This window comes from Pelophylax lessonae (genome assembly GCF_965119305.1).
Source record: "Pelophylax lessonae genome assembly, chromosome: 1".
Lineage (NCBI taxonomy): Eukaryota > Metazoa > Chordata > Amphibia > Anura > Ranidae > Pelophylax > Pelophylax lessonae.
In genome coordinates this window covers 192,512,955-192,531,595 of record NC_138768.1, presented here as the reverse complement: position 1 = coordinate 192,531,595, position 18,641 = coordinate 192,512,955, and the positions used below count along the sequence as shown (strand labels likewise).

General features: G+C 42.3%; 1 protein-coding gene across 2 annotated transcripts in view; it reads right to left on the bottom strand.

Annotated features, from left to right (window-relative positions):
• Positions 1 to 18,641, bottom strand: part of HSD17B4 (hydroxysteroid 17-beta dehydrogenase 4) — a 544,183-nt gene that overhangs the window by 349,264 nt on the left and 176,278 nt on the right. For both annotated transcript variants that reach the window (XM_082251744.1, XM_082251745.1), the window contains exon 8: positions 713 to 900. In XM_082251744.1, the coding sequence (XP_082107870.1) occupies positions 713 to 900 (188 nt within the window). The remainder of the gene's footprint in view (positions 1 to 712; positions 901 to 18,641) is intronic.

The following is an 18,641-nucleotide window of genomic DNA, read 5'->3' as shown; positions in this document are numbered from 1 at the left end:
GTGACGTAGTTTATGGGCTTCTTGATCACAGACCCAATTGAAGCCAAATCTGTTCGGGACTCTAACCAGCCGGCGGACGTGTCAGCTGGTTGATCAGGTCTCCCGGTGGGACAGGACACTCAGGCACAGTGACGAAAGGGGGGGGGGGGGGTCCGTCCCACTCACTGGGATAAAGGCAGATCGGCTGCTGAGCCGCATCGGATGTTATCAACAGAAAGGTGACTGCCGGCTCTTAAAAAACGGTACCGGGTTGATGCCTGCAGGTGTCTAAAACTAAAAAAAAAAAAGTTTAATTTATTTAGTTTAGTTATACTTTAACAATGCAGAAATCCTATTCTGAAAGGCAGTGTGTAGGGTGGCTGTACTGCACATGCAACCACTGTAAGCATTTTACCTGCTGAGTTCAGCAGAGCAAAAAGGACTACTCACTAAAATTAAACATTTTTGTTCATTCAAGACAACGGGGCTCAATATGAATTGGTTTGAACCATAGCATAAGGCTGTAAAAGCAATCAATGATGAAGTGTCAGGTGTGCATTTGAAAAAACATCTATAGACGTTGCAACATAAGCACTCTCAAACAAAATACAAAACTTTGGACTTAATGTATGCTATGTTTCATACAAAAGCATGACATTTAGATAACTGTACAGAAAATGTTAGTGAATGTCAATACAAGGCAAGTGATTTCTAAATGATTTGACATGATTACCTTGTGGCATGACAGTCTGAGTGAGTCGGGAACCGGCAGTGGGTGCAATTGCATTACAAAGGACGTTGTACTTCACCCCTTCAAGAGCCAGGGTGTTGGAAAGACCCACTAACCCAAGTTTAGCAGCACTGTAGTTAGCTTGGCCAAAATTTCCATAAATTCCAGCTGCTGATGAGGTCATGATTATCCTAAAAATGTAAAAACATAAAATGCATTAAACATTTTTTATTTTTGTAGAGCAGGTATTCTTTTGGTCAGCTTTGGGGAGAAGCATTTCTATGCAAAAAAATACAACATGCAGCAAAAACCCAAACGGTGTTTCTACCTTATTTTTTATGTTTTACAATATACATTTAAATAGGCACACGAAAAGACTGGGCACATTAACAAGGTGAGATTTCAGCCTCAATGGTGCCCCTGGATTTCTACCGGTCTGGCAACCGACCTAAGTGGACACGCTAAAATATTTCTTCATTTGGGAGGGCGGCTGTCATTTTCACTGCATGCTGATTTCAGAGGACTGTGGTATAGCACCAATACGAATATAAAAAGAGAGCAACAGAGAAATAAAAACTTTATGACGCTAAACCTCAAGCAAGTTAGCTCTTCCCTACTCATTTCATCCACCCCTGCACTTGTTCAGGGTTCTGAGTCTGCACAAGAAGAACATTTTTGCTTGTATGCTCCAACCTCCAACTTGAAAGTGCAACAACCAAAAGAAAAAAACAAAACTGACACCAGTGGCTGCGATAACCACACGAAGGAGCACCTTCATTTATTGACATTCAAATAACCTTTTATTAAGTATCCACTAAAGCCATATCCAAAATTACTTGCTCCTCCCCTTAGACAGGAAAGGCCTGGACATTCCTGGAATCCACCTCAATTATTATGCACAGTCTCACATGCCCTCCCAACACTCTGGAACTAACTTCGCTCGAGACTCCACCCATCAATTTATTTTAAAATATATATTCAAACCTATGCCATTCATTAGCCATTGCCTTTACAAAAACAACACTTTTACAATGCTTTAAAGGACATACTTTTACACCTTTACTTTTTACTGGTCGGTGGCTATCTCTGAAAATCCTTGCTCTTGGGATTCTGGTACTGGAACATCAGGAGTTATGAACATTGCCAATTACTGAGCAACTAGTACAAAACTGATCTAGCCACTTCATCTTCATCTTCTGCAGCAAAAAGCAGTGGTAACACAACACCAAGCTAAGAAACATGAAAAAAACTAGGCTGTCTGACAAATCTAGCCAGCTTTGTGGTTAGCACACCTGCCTTGCATCACTGGGGTCCTCCAAACCAGGACATTACCGGCAGAGAGGTTGAATGTGCAGCCTGTGCTTGTCGGAGTTTCCCCCGGGTATTCCAAAGACATGCTGGTAGGTTAATTGGCTCCTATTCAAACTGGCCTTAGTATGTGTATGCATGCATGCATGCGAGTCAGGGACCTCGGATTGCAGACTACTTAAAGGCGAGGGGCTAATGTGAATGTACAATATGTAAAGCACTGCGGAAATTCTCAGCGCTGTAGTAAATGACAACCCTACAAAGATACCCCTGTAAGTACCAAACCATTTGGCTCACATATGCAGAAAACACACTACATTCTATTCTATCATTCCTTGTTTACATGGAAAATTGCTTAAAATTAATTATTTCAGTAATCCCCAACACAATTAAAATATTAAACAGTGCAAAATAAGAAATACATTTTTCAACAACAAATCCAAAACACACATTGGCCCGATATGTAGATCATAACAGACAAAGTCACTATAAATTACCGGAATACATCCCAAACAAAAACACGACAAATAATTGAACTTAATGTCTAATCAAGAACGTGCCACAAACCAAACAAAATCAACATATTTTGAAAATACTTAAATTGATGTGAAATCCATCCAGGGCTTCAGGGAAAACAGCATTGAGGGTCAGCAATAGTTCAAAGCTGCTGGATTCAATCCAACTCCAACTCTGAGCAGCTGTTGGAAGATGCGGATGTACTTCTTTCAAAACCCAGTTGGTATAACAGCTGTTGACGTGCCATCAGTGTTTTATTATAAGTTATTAAAGTCCTGTGCAGCAGAAGCTACATGAAAACATCGACAAGACTAAATAAATGTGTTTATTTATTTAATTTTAATATGAAGAGTCAACCACTCATCATATCAAAAATACAGTAGACCATGCAAGTTGGTATGGAGTTTGTCTCCACATACATTTTGGTGCTTAGCTCTGTGATCATACAAAGCCTGGGAAACAATCTTATAATATAGGATTATTAACATTATATAAAGTTTATTTGCTGCCATGGTTAATATAACAGAAGGCCTAAGCCCACAGCTTCGGTTCTTTTCTAGAGGGCCTCAGTTCCCCCCAAAACTTGGCCCAGTCCCCTGCAGCCTCCTTCTCCTCACTTCTGAGCCATCACTGTTAACAATGAGGTTTAAAAGATACCAGAGGGAGGTGCTACCTTCTCCAGAGAAAGCCGACAGTTACAGTGGATATAAAAAATCTACACACCCCTGTCAAAATGTCAGGTTTCTGTGATGTAAAAAAAGAGACAAAGATAAAATTATTTCAGAACTTTTTCCACATTTACTGTGACCTATATAAACAAACCGTTGAACAAACTGAAATCTTTTAGCTGGAAGTAAAAATAAAAAACTAAAATAATATGGTTGCATAAGTGTGCACAACCTTAAACTAATACTTTGTAGAAGCACCTTTTGATTTTATTACAGCACTCTGTCTTTTTGGGTATTAGTCTATCATCATGGCACATCTTGACTTGGCAATATTTGCCCACTCTTCTTTGCAAAAACACTTCAAATCTGTCAGATTGCGAGGGCATCTCCTGTGCCCAGCCCTCTTCAGATCACCCCACAGATTTTTAATCCGATTCAGGTCTGGACTCTGGTGAAGATATTTCTTTGTGGATTTGGATGTATGCTTTGGGTCGTTGTCATGCTGAAAGATGAAGTTCCTCTGCCTAAAGGTTTTGTTCCAATATTGACTGGTATTTGGATTTGTTCATAATTCCCTCTACCTTGACTAAGGCCCCTGTTCCAGCTTAAGAAAAACAGCCCCAAAGCATGATGCTGCCACCATCATGCTTCACTGTGGGTATGGTGTTCTTTTGGTGAGGTGCAGTGTTGTTTTTGCACTGAACATATCTTTTGGAATTATGGCCAAAAATGTAAATCTTGGTTTCATCAGACCAGAATACATTTTCCCACATGCTTTTGGGTGAATTTGGATGTGTTTTTGCAAAAACTAGCCAGGCTTGGATGTTTTTGTAAGAAAAGGCTTCTGTCTTGCCACTCTACCCCATAGCCCAGACATATGAAGAAAACAGGAGATTGTTGTCACATGTGCCACACAGCCAGTACTTTCCCAAATATTCCGGCAGCTCCTTTGATGTTGCTGTAGGGCCTCACTGACCAGTTTTCTTCTAGTCTTCTCATCAATTTTGTAAGAATGTCCAGTTCTTAGTAATATCACTGTTGTCCCATATTTTCTCCACTTGATGAGAACTGTCTTCACTGTGTTCCATGGTATATCTAATGACTTGGAAATTCTTTTGTACCCTTCTCCTGACTGATACCTTAACAATGAGATCCCTCTGATGCTTTGGAAGCTCTCTGCAGATCATAGCTTGTGCTGTAGGATGCGACTAAGAAAATGTCAGGAAAGACCTACTAGAACAGCTGAACGTTATTTGGGGTTAATCAAATGCACTTTCAAATGCACTTAATGATGGCAGGTGTGTACTGACTCCTATTTAACATGAGTTTGAATGTGATTGTTTAATTCTGAACACAGCTACATCCCCAGTTAGAGGTTGTGCACACTTATGCAACCACATTTTAGTTTTTAGGTTTTTTGTGCTGTAAATTGCCTTCAGCATTGCTCCTGTTTATTGCTGCTGGAGGCTGCCATTTTGCTGAAGCCCAGAGCCCCTAAACTGTAGTAATTTTTTAGGCTGTCAGCAGATCGACTTCTGCATTTTCGGTACAATGCCAAAAATAGAGAGCAAATGAGCATGTGCAGAGCAGGGTAAGACAGTATTACCAGATTCCAAAAAGCATAGGCACCTTTTTTTAATGCTATACCTGTAAAAGGGGCGAACCTGCAGTAGACTAGCACGACTTAATTTTCTGACTAAAGTTCCACTTTAACAAAGCAAGGAAAAAAAATGTGCAGGATGAGTTAAAGAGGATGGAACATAAAAGGGGGATAATATTTTGCCAGATATTCATTTTTGGTAATATTCTGTTATTACCTTCTTCTGGCCAATAAACAGTAAAAGAAAGGCACCTTGTGGTGGTGTCTGATAACCCACAGAACCATTTGCAGAAGTATTTATAAAATGTCCGAAAGGTTTGCCCTAAAGTGTATCTAAACCAAAAAATTATTTTGTTTAGTCTTGGATGAAGTAGGAAAGGGTAAGCAACCCTGTTGGGTTTTTATTCAAAAGACCGCTACCCCCTTCTTGGAAATTCAGACACTTTTGGTCCTGGTAACCATTTCATCAGGGAATGTTAACATTTTTGAGTGGTCATCAGAAAAGGAAAATAAGGAAAATGTGGTAAATCTTCCCATGAGGAGATTGGTTTCCGTGAAAACTGCGTAAGTGAGGTTTTCCACATCATCTTGAAGAGATTTCTCACTCCCTCTTGAGTCTATGGGACAGGCAGGGAAGGGAATCTCCCCAATCGAACATGGATGGCAAAGAAAAAAAAACGTATTGGCTTATGATATACTTTATGGAGCAATATCGTTTTTTTTAAAGTATAACTAAAGGCACAACTTTTTTTAAAAATTTTGGATGGAGCAGAGTATGATTTGAACATCTGTCAGTTTTTATTTCTGCCTGTGCCACCATTAAGGAGATTCACCGTCTCTATTTGTCCTGTTTATTATCATCAAAAGTGAAAGTAAAAGAAAATCCGAAATTTTGGGTTGTCCCCAGAAAAAAATAGCGGGGGAAATCTTCCAATGGGACACTAGTTCTGGTGGCCTAGGGGTCCCCAAGAAATTCCCCTAATTCTCCGGGATTTCCTCTAACTTCCTGTTTGGCTATAAGAAAGGAAGTCAGGAAAATTTCCGCAATGGGACACAGTTGGCAAAATCAAATCTGATAGGGGTTATAACCCTAGCCTTTTTTTTTTTTTTTTTTTTTTAATGGAACAAAGAGTTTTGCTCATAGTTATACCGTACTTTAACATCCCCATGATCCAAAAGATCACCTGACCCACGGAGTAGGTCAATATTTCTTGAACACCATTCAATCCCACTGATCTGGGAATTTTTAATTCTTCAGCTTTGAAATTTCACTTGCCAGTTCACTGTATTTGTAGAATTATTTAATTTGGTAATCCATTTTGCCAAAATCATAGATTCATACAAAGGTATCAGACAAGCTTGAAAGTCCATATTCAGAAAAATAATGATTCACCTAGAATTTATATTTACAGGTAACTAAATGTACATATCTTCTAGAAAGAGGTTTGATGAAATGTATGGTCTGCTGACAGAGTCTCAAAAAAAAAAAAAAAAAAACCACACCCTGCCACCAAAATAAGCAGTGCTGTCTGAGGTCAGAACTCAGACGAGAAAGCAGTGACATCAACACCTGTGTCACGTAACTGTTCAAGCATTGCATCATGGGAGAAGGTCACATTCTCTATCATACCTGGAAGCATGGGGTAGTGGTGGTCACAAAAAAAAAAAAAAGAACAGCAGGGGAACAGTGGAGAATTAAAGAGAAGTATGAAATTATTTAAAGAAAAAAAAAAAAAGTACAGAATCACCTTCATATGCTGCAACATACAAGTGACGTGGAGGTTGTCCTATGCTGGCTGTAAGAACAAGAACTGATTGCATGACTGCTGATCACAAAGGTTTTGGTCTGCTCCTAGTAAAGAGCAAGGACGGTCAGTCACCCCTCTTTGCTCTGCTCCTCCATTGCTAACTGGTGTGCTAGGCTGGGCAAGTAACTTCACCCGAGAGCCCATGCCAGCTGTTCACCAAAAGACAGAACCACTTGTCAACCAGGCAACCGGGCGGATCCCAACACTGGGTCACAGGAAAACAAACGTTTCCTGCATTAAAGCTACCTATCTCTGTCGGCACTGTACACTAAACTGTGCACATGCAGCTCAGTGTAAGAATTTTGGCAATACAGAGATAACTGGAATCCCAAACATGCACATCAGGGACGTCATCACGGCCGGGCAAATGGAAATGGCTGGGGAACAATACCTGGAAGCTGTGGGGAGCCCCAGGACATCGCAGTGGTGGAGAGAAGGTGAGTATATTTCTGCTTTAAGTATGAACTTGCCAGGCAGCAGCTCTTAATGCCCTAAATGATCGAAGTGAGAGTGTTTCCTCAAAGTTGACTTTCCCCTAAAAATAAACGTTCCACTCATCTTCCTACTCCTCCTCCCCCTCCACTCCCCGGGAATGGGTATCTTTTTCTGACAAGTACTTGCTTCCACATTCGAAATTCTCAACTAGATGAGAATTACATAAACTTGACCCGCCCCCCTGCCCACAACCTCCTGAGACACATCATTGGCTGGGAGACCAACCTGAAGGTACCAAGCAAATGCACAGTGGCTGTAAGAAATCAGGAAGTTACAGTTTGCTCCCACATCCAATATGGGGGTGTCAAGCAGCTGAAGCCCAGCAAAGGCTTGGCTCCAATAAGAAGAAGAAGGAGACAAACTCCTAAGCTGGTAAGTGTCTGTTAAAAAAAATCTCATCAGCTACAGTATTTGTATATAGCAGTCAAAGCAAAAAATAAAAATCTAAAAACAAAAATTAGCTAAGTAGACAGCAAAGATGCTGTATAAAAATGCATAAATAAACCCAAACAATTTGTGTATATAAATTATTAATTTGCTCTTATACCACCCAGGATTTTCTCAATTAAAATAGGATTTGATTAATTTAAAGACAACTTTAAATCTATTAGGATTTCTTTTGTTGTTTAATAAAAAGTTACCCGAAAACTTCATGTAACATTTTAAAGTTACCAAAATCAAGATCGAGTTCAAGTATTCTTAAAAACCATGGAGTTGGTTTACTAAAACTAGAGTGTGCAAAATCTGGTGCAGCTCTGCACAGAAACCAATCAGCTTCCAAGTTTTATTGTCAAAGCTTAAATGAACAATCTGAAGTTAGAAGCTACATTGCACACCTGCACCAGATTTTGCCCTCTCCAGTTTTAATAAATCAACCCCAATGTTTACCTCTGTATTTTACTTCCCTTAAGCCCCGTACACACACACAGATTGTTGGCCAACTGATCGGCCAACTTTTGTCCAGTGTTTGTTGGTTGAAATGTGCTCTAGACTTGCACTGGACTTTTGTTGGCCAACAAAAACCAACTTCAGAAGTGATGGCGTGTATACATCGTTTTTGCCTCTTTCTCCTGACCCAACAACCCACCCTCCTCCTCCACAGATGCATACTTACCCTGATCCAATGGCCGCAGTGCTGCTGTTTGTTTACATCTAGCAGTGCAAGTCTTTATTGTCTTGGCTATAATTAAATATTTATAAACACAATAGTGTAGCACTAATAACAAATCGTGAAGACCACGCCCCGGACGACGTCACATATGACGAAACCGGTAGGGCGGTACCGGACACCAGGTTGACCACGCCCCTTGGATCGCCAGCTACACAGGAACATAGCGGGACGCCGCTGTTTCACCTTGTCTGCTCATTTTTACTTCTTTGCTGTAAGTGCATTACCAATAAATAGTTTTTACAATATACTGGATTACGCTATGTGCTTTCCCCACTTTCCTTCCTATTGTATGGCCTTTACAACGGTTGGAGTTGTCTGTGAGTTCACGGTTTAACCCCTATGCATCTGGAGGCAAGATCGATTATTGGTCCATTATAAAGCTCCCCTCGGCCTGTCCATTAATTTGGGGGCCCACAGTCTTTGGTAAGCTTCCATTTTTGCCATCTCTCACGGGTGTGCTTTCCCTCCTGCCTCACCATCTGTTGGGAACTCCATCTTTGGATTATAACTGTCAACTTATCATCCACTCTGAGACTTATATGTTTGGACTATTTTTATTTATTTATCTTATATTCATTGAATCTGCACCTAGGTTTTATTCTTCACGATTTGTTATTAGCGCTACACTATTGTGTTTATATATCGAGTTTGGATTTCTATAGGTCCAATTTCTAGCAGCTTTTGTTTTGTCAATTTTTGCACATTTATATTTAGCGCAGGTTTTCCCTGTTTTTCTTATAATTAAATATTACTACCCAATAGACTTCTATAGGGATATGCTACTCGACTGAAGATGGACAGAGAGTCCCATACAGGTTCATGGATATGGAATGCACAGACGCGACCAGGAAAACTTGTGGCACCAGATTTAAACAAACTATAGAAATGTAGTAATCAGACCATACAGTGGGTACGGAAAGTATTCAGACCCCCTTCAATTTTTCACTCTTTGTTATATTGCAGCCATTTGCTAAAATCATTTAAGTTCATTCTTCTTCCTCATGAATGTACACATAGCACCCCATACTGACAGAAAAACACAGAATTGTTGACATTGTTGCAGATTTATTAAAAAAGAAAAACTGAAATATCACATGGTCCTAAGTATTCAGACCCTTTGCTGTGACACTCATATTTAACTCAGGTGCTTTCCATTTCTTCTGATCATCCTTGAGATGGTTCTACACCTTAATTTGAGTCCAGCTGTGTTTGATTATACTGATTGGACTTGATTAGGAAAGCCACACACCTGTCTATATAAGACCTTCCAGATCACAATGCATGTCAGAGCAAATGAGAATTATGAGGTCAAAAGGAACTGCCCGAAGAGCTCAGAGACAGAATTGTGGCAAGGCACAGATCTGGCCAAGGTTACAAAAAGATTTCTGCTGCACTTAAGGTTCCTAAGAGCACAGTGGCCTCCATAATCCTCAGATGGAAGAAGTTTGGGACGACCAGAACCCTTCCTAGAGCTGGCCGTCCGGCCAAACTGAGCTATCGGGGGAGAAGAGCCTTGGTGAGAGAGGTAAAGAAGAACCCAAAGATCACTGTGTCTGAGCTCCAGAGATGCAGTCAGGAGATGGGAGAAAGTTGTAGAAAGTCAACCATCACTGCAGCTCTCCACCAGTCGGGCTTTATGGCAGAGTGGCCCGACGGAAGCCTCTCCTCAGTGTAAGACACATGAAAGCCCGCATGGAGTTTGCTAAAAAAAACACCTGAAGGACTCCAAGATGGTGAGAAATAAGATTCTCTGGTCTGATGAGACCAAAATAGAACTTTTTGGCCTTAATTCTAAGCGGTATGTGTGGAGAAAACCAGGCACTGCTCATCACCTGTCCAATACAGTCCCAACAGTGAAGCATGGTGGTGGCAGCATCATGCTGTGGGGGTGTTTTTCAGCTGCAGGGACAGGATGACTGGTTGCAATCGAGGGAAAGATGAATGCGGCCAAGTACAGGGATATCCTGGACAAAAACCTTCTCCAGAGTGCTCTGGACCTCAGACTGGGCCGAAGGTTTGCCTTCCAACAAGACAATGACCCTAAGCACACAGCTAAAAGAACGAAGGAGTGGCTTCACAACAACACCGTGACTGTTCTTGAATGGCCCAGCCAGAGCCCTGACTTAAACCCAATTGAGCATCTCTGGAGAGACCTAAAAATGGCTGTCCACCAACGTTTACCATCCAACCTGACAGAACTGGAGAGGATCTGCAAGGAGGAATGGCAGAGGATCTCCAAATCCAGGTGTGAAAGACTTGTTGCATCTTTCCCAAAAAGACTCCTGGCTGTATTAGATCAAAAGGGGGCTTCTACTAAACACTGAGCAAAGGGTCTGAATACTTAGGACCATGTGATATTTCAGTTTTTCTTTTTTAATAAATCTGCAACAATGTCAACAATTCTGTGTTTTTCTGTCAGTATGGGGTGCTATGTGTTCATTCATGAGGAAGAAGAATGAACCTAAATGATTTTAGCAAATGGCTGCAATATAACAAAGAGTGAAAAATGTAAGGGGGTCTGAATACTTTCCGTACCCACTGTAAGTATGCATCTGTGTAGAGGGTGGGTGGGTTAGTTTAGGTAAGAGAGAGAAGGTGAAAAGGATAAGTGCACTTCGTTTTAAAGCGAACTTATCTATTAAGTACAATGCCATGCAGATTTTAAGTCCTCCTGCACATGGGCATAAAAAAACGCCTCTAATCTTCAGTTTTTCCACTCACATTTATGTGTGTTCACAAGCATATGGCATTTAGAAGCATTTAAGCAAAAACTCGTTCTATTGGCTAAAAATACATGTATTCTAGCCACTAGAATAAATTTACGTGCATAAGCATGCATTTGTTCACATTTCCATGTAAATTATGCTCATAGCTGCTTTTATAAAGGCAGCTTTGGGCCATTTTTTATGCCTCTAAACACTGCTCTTAAAATACGGATCTAAACACCCAATGTACATGGCTACATAGGGTAACACTAAAATGGGTTTTAAAGTATAAAAAAAAATATGATGAACGCCTGTAAAAGTGGCTTTTATTACAGTGTAAATGAGTCCTTACCAGCAATTTTATGCCTTGAGGAAGAGGGCCCATTAGAACCCACAAAATGTGTTGGCTTTCTGACATTTTATGAATAAAGTCTTCATTGTCTAGGTTTGCTGCTCCATTTTTTTTTTACACATCTGTATATGGTAAACATTAAGTCTGCTGCTGGTTCAGTGGACTAAATGTTTGGACTTCTGGCAGTGTTGATCTCCTGGGTCCTACGCAACTCTCACTCATCCTTTCCTCTGAGCTCCACAACACTGCTGTAATCTGAAAGCTGCATTGGACCCAGTAAGTAAGCTGAGACACCCAAAAGTGTCAGTTTCCTTTTGGATTTCATTATAATATTTCTCAGATCCAAATAGCACTCAACAATGCAGGCAGAAGGAAAGGTAAAGAGTTATTTTACAGGTTATACCTAGGCTCAAAAAAATATTTACTACAGTGACAGGGTCACTGTATGGATTAGGGTTAGGGTTACAATTTATAGTTCGGTTCATAACATGCCTAAGCTGAAACAACTTTCGGCTAAAAAAAAAAAAACAGATGGAAAACTGTTGGCCAAACAGTGGCTCCATCGAATCAGAGGTAGCCCCTTTTTGGGTACTCTGAAAGCTGCCACCTGTAAGAATAGAATAGTCAAGTGGTGGATTTGTCTATCAATTGTCTATCTACATTGTATTGCATGTATGGAGGAATTTGTAGGCTGAACATAAATAATCCATCAATGTATAGCCAGCCATAGTGGAATGTTTAAGGCTTGCATATGGCCCACATCCCGATACCTTAAGGTGACCCTTTTTGCAGGTGGGTGAATATACAGAATCAGTCTACTGTAAAAGAAGAATATGCAGCTCTATAGCAGGCGTGTTTAAATTTCACTCTTTTGAAGCTCTCTGGGAGCCACCACTATCCAAAACTTTCAGGTAGCTCACAGTATGCCCCCACTGGATGCTGTGGTTCCTCCTACTGATCCCTATGTCCCCTACTATGTTATGTAGCTACATACAGGACAATGGCAGAAACCACACTGAGGCTCGGTTTCCACTATTGCGACTTGCTGTGCGACTTGACACATGTCAAGTCGCACAGCAAGTCAAAAGTCATTTATTTCTATTTGGCCCGTTCTCACTGCCGCGACTTGAGTTGCGGCGACATGAAAAGTAGTTTCTGCACTACTTTTGGGCCGACTTCAGTGCGACTTCCTTCTATAATGAGGGACAAGTCTCACTGAAAGCCTCAAACAAGTGAACACTACAGAGTCACGCTAGAAGTAGCGCGACTCTGTAGCCGCAGCAGTGGAAACCAAGACTGAAGCTGGGATTAAGGACAACCCCAGAGCCTGCAACTAAAAAAAATGCAGTCAGCAATGCCTTATTTCTTTACTCATAGCTTCACATTACAAGACCATGAAAATTCCCATTTATTAAATGAATGAAGGTCATTGATGCCGAAACAAGGTGAAACCCTTAATTGTTATTCCTTTGACCACCAAAGCTCATCTAATGTTAAGAAAGTACTGCCTGGTAAGGTTGTGGAAATGTAAACAGATCTAAAGGTCACAATAAACTTAGCCTCAAATGGTTTCTACCACGATTTGAGGAACGTAATCAAAAGGCAACAAAATCTTTGAATGTGACTTCAAAAAATGATATGCAGCAAAGAGTGCAAGCTGCATGTGCGGAGGAAAAAGAAAATCACCAGAATGGAAGTTAATGAAAATCATATAAAATGTGTATGCAATTATAGCAGGAGCTTTCCCTTACTGTACAAAACAAAACTGACTGGCAGCCTTCTACAATCCATAAGACATAGCCCCTCAAAGAGTGTGATCAGTCTTTAGGATTAGGTTTATCTGTAAAGCTTTGCCCCTACTGGATATACAGTGTGTATATATATATATATATATATATATATATACACATTCAATGTTTTTTTCTTTCTACAATTACTTACTGTACATCACATCACAAGTCTTTAAAAAGGGGATAAAAAAGGTGTCACAATGAGCCCCTACTTTGGGGCAGTCTTGATCCCCTAGTTATGAAAACGACCTGGGAACACACATTGGTTAAGCTTCAGAGGTAGCTCCAAATGTGGTGCAAATAATTGCACGTGAATCACCGAGAGTGATACATTTATATCCATGTTTCCCAAGAATCACTGAGTTGTGATAAATTAAGATCTAGCACAAATGAAAGAGTATGATGTAAAATCTTTTATTAATTGGAATACAAAAAATGTGATCTACCTCATCACTAGTGCTATATGTAATGTTCAGTATGTTGGGAGAACAACCAGGCGGTTACGTGACCACCGAGAGATCACATATATGATACCGCCAAACATGATAGAAGTGTGGCACGTCACTTCAACGAATATCGTATGAGGAACACTATGGCTTTCTGGGTCCAGGCTGTAAAGAAGGTGGTAACTCCCAGGCATGGTGGTGAAAGGTTTAGGTCTCTCTATAAACACAAGATTTATTGGATCCTTCATTTGTGCACTAGAGTTCCAGAAGGGTTAAACTATGACTGGCACCTTACACATGTTTATGAATAAACAAGGAGGCCGTTCGTGCCATGTGGAGAGTGTGTTGGTTTGTACCCTCGTATCATGGTTTGGTATATATATATGTGAACACGGTGGCATTTTAGTTTGAATAATTTTGTTAACAGCTATTATGGTACTGATGTTCATTTATATCACACCACACGTACGGTTAGTAAGTAGGTTTTGTATCACAACTCGGTTTTGTTCATGCAAGGATAATTCCCTCTTCATCCAATGGTTCCATTTCTGTATAGGGGTTCCCTGGGGTTCGTTTTTGTTGGATTTTTTTCAAATCTTTTCTGATTTTTTATTCATATTTTTGTTTGTCTTTAAATTTTTGTGCATTTTGTTTCACTTAACATATTTTATCTTTTCCCCGAACAGTTGTATGAAGTGGTTAATGGCTTGTTAGCTACACAGCCTGTCGGAGGAGGAAACAACATTATGTGTATCCCTCATATTGTGACATTATGTGCACTTAGTTTGCAAGGGTTTGCTGACCGTCTCATTCCCTTTGCTCTCCCACACGATTATCCAGAAGTTGCTGCAGGATGTGTGTTGGCGGGTGACAGGTTGGAGGAGATTTGTGTGGCTTGTTCCATTTGTGATTAAGAGATTTTTTGTTTTATGATGTATTATATGACATGTTAGTATAGAAAAGCAAAGGGAGTAGGCACTCAGTGAAGTGGGAGTGCATTTCTAATTGATTTTTTGGTTAATTGTTCAACTGCCGAACCATGCTTATGTAGCAGGGAGCGGACTAAAGCTATCTGACTTTGCAGACTTGCCTTCTGCCGTCTGTCTCTGTAACCCCCTAGTGCTGGACTCAGGTTACTTGCATCACACTTCTAAGACTAGAGGTGAGAATTATGGGAACTGTAGTATTTTGAGCATACATTGCTGAACTGCAGAACTGTCCATGAACTACACCTCCCAGCAAGCCATCTGCTCCAGGGGAGAATTATGGGAGAGACTATAAAGTGATCTGCTGGGCAGGCCCACGCTCTCTTGCTTCCCAGGTTCCATCAAGTGAACACCCTCTCGCCGCTGTGTGAGAGGACTGCAGCCTACTACGCAGTGCACAGCCTTCTGCAGCTCCAGCCTCAGTGGGTCAGACGTCCCACACTACACAAGGGGCGCACCCAGCAGCATTGCTGAAAGCATTGAAGTCAGACGACACGCTGATTCAGCGGACTAATCGCCATCTCAGCCCGCCTCTAGTAGGAAGAAGCCACTCGGATCGTTCGTCAGGAAGTTACCAAAGTTCCTAGGATTGGTGAGAGGGCACCTGCCCAACATCCAATCACTATCATATCACATTGAACACTATATATAGACACCCTATACCAGGATTGCTGAAAGTCTTGCTATTATAATCAGAATGAATCACTTGCCTTGACTGTTCATCACTGTACCACACTTAGGAATCCTTACTTTCTTTATCATACATCTTGGGACACAACTGGTCTCTAAGGTGTTACCAGTGCATCTACCTCTATTGCCAGTGGGTCTCTTGTTGTCTCGGACACAATCTTTCCAACTTGTTGTAGAACTGGGAATCCAGTAGATCCACCCGCAGAGTTCCTCAATGTTGACAGATTGCCAAAAACTTCTCAGGATGCAGAGACCACGTGATCCAGGCATTAGTTGCCGATAGCTGGAAAACCCCTCTGCCATTTTTCTATATCCAAATGTACACTGAACAAAATTATAAACGCAACCCTTTTGTTTTTGCCCCCATTTTTCATGAGCTGAACTCAAAGATTTTCTATTTACACAAATATTATTCACAAATCTCTCTAAATCTGTGTTAGTGAGCACTTCTCCTTTGCCAAGCTGATCCATCCACCTCACAGGTGTGGCATATCAAGATGCTGATTAGACAGTATGATTATTGCACAGGTGTGCCTTAGGCTGGCCACAATAAAAGCCACATGTGCAGTTTTATTGTATTGGGGGGGGGGTCCGAAAACCAGTCAGTATCTACTACTCTAAAACTGAGGTACTTCCTGTGTAGGAGGGGTTATATAGGAGAGGACTGCATGTCTTTTTAGTTGCCAGTGTCCATTCACTTATAGGTGGCACATAACCCAGATCGTAATTATGATGGCTGCTCTGTGTCCCATGATGTGCTCCAAGAAAAGGATTTTACAGGTAAGCTGTAGGAAAAATCTAATTTTTTGAGCTCCAATTGCCAGTGAAGATCATTGCTGCCCATTTAGAACTGGGCAAGGTTGTAGAAGGTCCTTGACCCATCTGCAGGACTGATATCTGCTCCTTTGTTCAAGGAGGAACAAGATGAGCACTGCCAGAGCCCTACAAAATGACGTCCTGCAGGCCACTGGTGTGAATGTCTCCAACCAAACAATCAGAAACAGACTTCATCAGAGGGCCCGATGTATTCTAGTGGGCCCTGCGCTCTCTGCCCCCCACTGTGGAGCTCAACTGGCATTTGCCATTGAACACCAGAATTGGAAGGTCCGACACTGGCAGCCTGTGCTTTTCACAGATGAGAGAAGGTTCACTCTGAGCACAGGTGACAGACGTGAAAGGGTCTGGAGAAGCAGTGGAGAACGTTATGCTGCCTGTAACATTGTTCAGCATGACCGGTTTGGTGGTGGGTCAGTGATGGTCTGGGGAGCCATAGCCAAGGATGGACGCACAGACCTCTACAGGCTAGACCAGTGATGGCAAACATATGGCACGCATGCCACAGCTGGCACGCAGAGCCCTCTCTGTGGGCAATCGGGGAAGAAGAGCACACACTGACTGGCTATCCTATACAAGGTGTATCTCCTCCACATTGGAACTACATCTCCCACATGGCTCTGGGGCAAGGGAGTGATGTGTCTGGGGTGGGCGTGGATGAGACAGGCGGTGCTGCTGGGTTGGATGAAGTCACACTGACAATGGACGCCGGAGTCAGGTGAGATTCTTTATGTGCTGGTGTTACCTGCAGCCTGCTGCTGTCTGTTTATGGTCTCATCAGTCACACATCAGTCACCCATCAGTCACCCTCCCCACTTATCAGATACTCCACTCAGGGCCACCTCCAGGGGGGTACACAGGGGGAACAGGGTGGCGATACAGGAGGAAAATTACAGGACGCTGCACTGTGTCTCTCCTGCCAGCATCTGAAGGCTGGCTTCCTCCCCTCTCTCTGCCGCCAGCTGCTGTAAGGAGAAACACAGTGCAGCATCCTGTAATTTTCCTCCGGTCCCTGAGTCCCTCACTATTTCTGCCCAGTGCTGCTACAGTGCCATAAATAAAAAAAAAAAAAGCAAAGCATTCATGTGTATTCCCATTTAAATTATCATTCCAACATTCCCATTTAAACAGCACTATTTATATATAAATAGCGTGGCATTCATATGGAAATCCCACCCCTCCCCCAGTTCCCACCGACCATCATCTCCTGAATGGTGCCGGAGAAGTTGATTCAAACAAATGGAAGCAGGCTTGCGAGTCCTGCTTGCCACTGCCATGCTGGATGTTCCATCAGTTGCTGGGTTAGCAGTGAGCAGATGGAAGGGGGGGGTTAACCATTTGGAGTGCAAAGGTGAGCAGTAGGGTGGGGTGCAAAGGTCAGCAGCTTTGTGGGGGTGCAATAGTGAGCAGAGGAGGTCATGTAGAAGTAAGCAAAGAGGAGGGCTTTGGGGTGCAGAGCTGAGCAGCTGGATTAGGATGCATTTGCATATACAGCAGCCCTTGCTATCCCTTTGAGGAGCAATCTATGGTGGATCAATTTTCAGAAGGCAGTTGACAGGTGGCTGGAAGGCAATATTTATCACCACCTCACCCCCGTATTAACCCACTGGCACTTTGAAATAGTTAAAGCGGAGTTCCACCCGAAATTTATACTTACCTCCATCTTCTCGCTCCCGGTCACCTGAAAAACAAATGGATAATCGCAATTTTTTTTTTTTTTCACTTACCTTTTAGAGAAAATATACTCACCTTACTTCCTTCTTCCTCCCCTCGGCGGCCACGGCGATTCGTCACTTCCTGGCTTTTGCAATGATTCCTGGGAGCTGAACGTCATCGCTCCCAGGAATCATTGCGCCTGCACCGGCCCCGACGTCAGTTCCGGGGCGCGCGCGTCATTCCCTTCTAAACAGCTTCTGGGCATGCCCAGAAGCTGTGGAGGGATGACGCGCGCGACCCGGAAGTGACGTCGGGGCCGGTGCAGTGCATCGTGGGACCGAAGAAGGAGGAAGAGGACCGAAGAGGAGGCGGAAGAGGATCGCGCTGGCTTCAAGCTGCCCACACCCGAGATGGCAGCGCTGGAGAAGACAATTTCAAGGTAAGTATTTCTCCTGAAAGGTAAGTGCAACCCGGGACAGATCAGAGGCTAGCCATTGTGGAATGTGCTAGCCCTGACTGTCCCGGGGGTATTTTTATAAAAAAATGTACAACTAGGGTGGAACTCCGCTTTAAGTTTGTTTTGTGTTGCAGTTTGGGCACTCAGGCTCGAAAAGGATCGCCATCACTGAGCTAGACAATGGCACCCTGACTGCCATTAGGTATCGGGATGAAATCCTTGGACCCATTGTCAGACCCTACGCTGGTGCAGTGGGTCCTGGGTTCCTCCTGGTGCATGACCATGCCCGGCCTCAGGTGGCAACAGTATGCAGCCAGTTCCTGGAGGATGAAGGAATCAATACCATTGAAAGAACCGCACACTTGCCTTACCTAAATCGAATAGAACACCTCTGTTACATTATGTTTCAGTCCATCCAACGCTGCCAGGTTGCTCCCAAGTCTGTTCAGG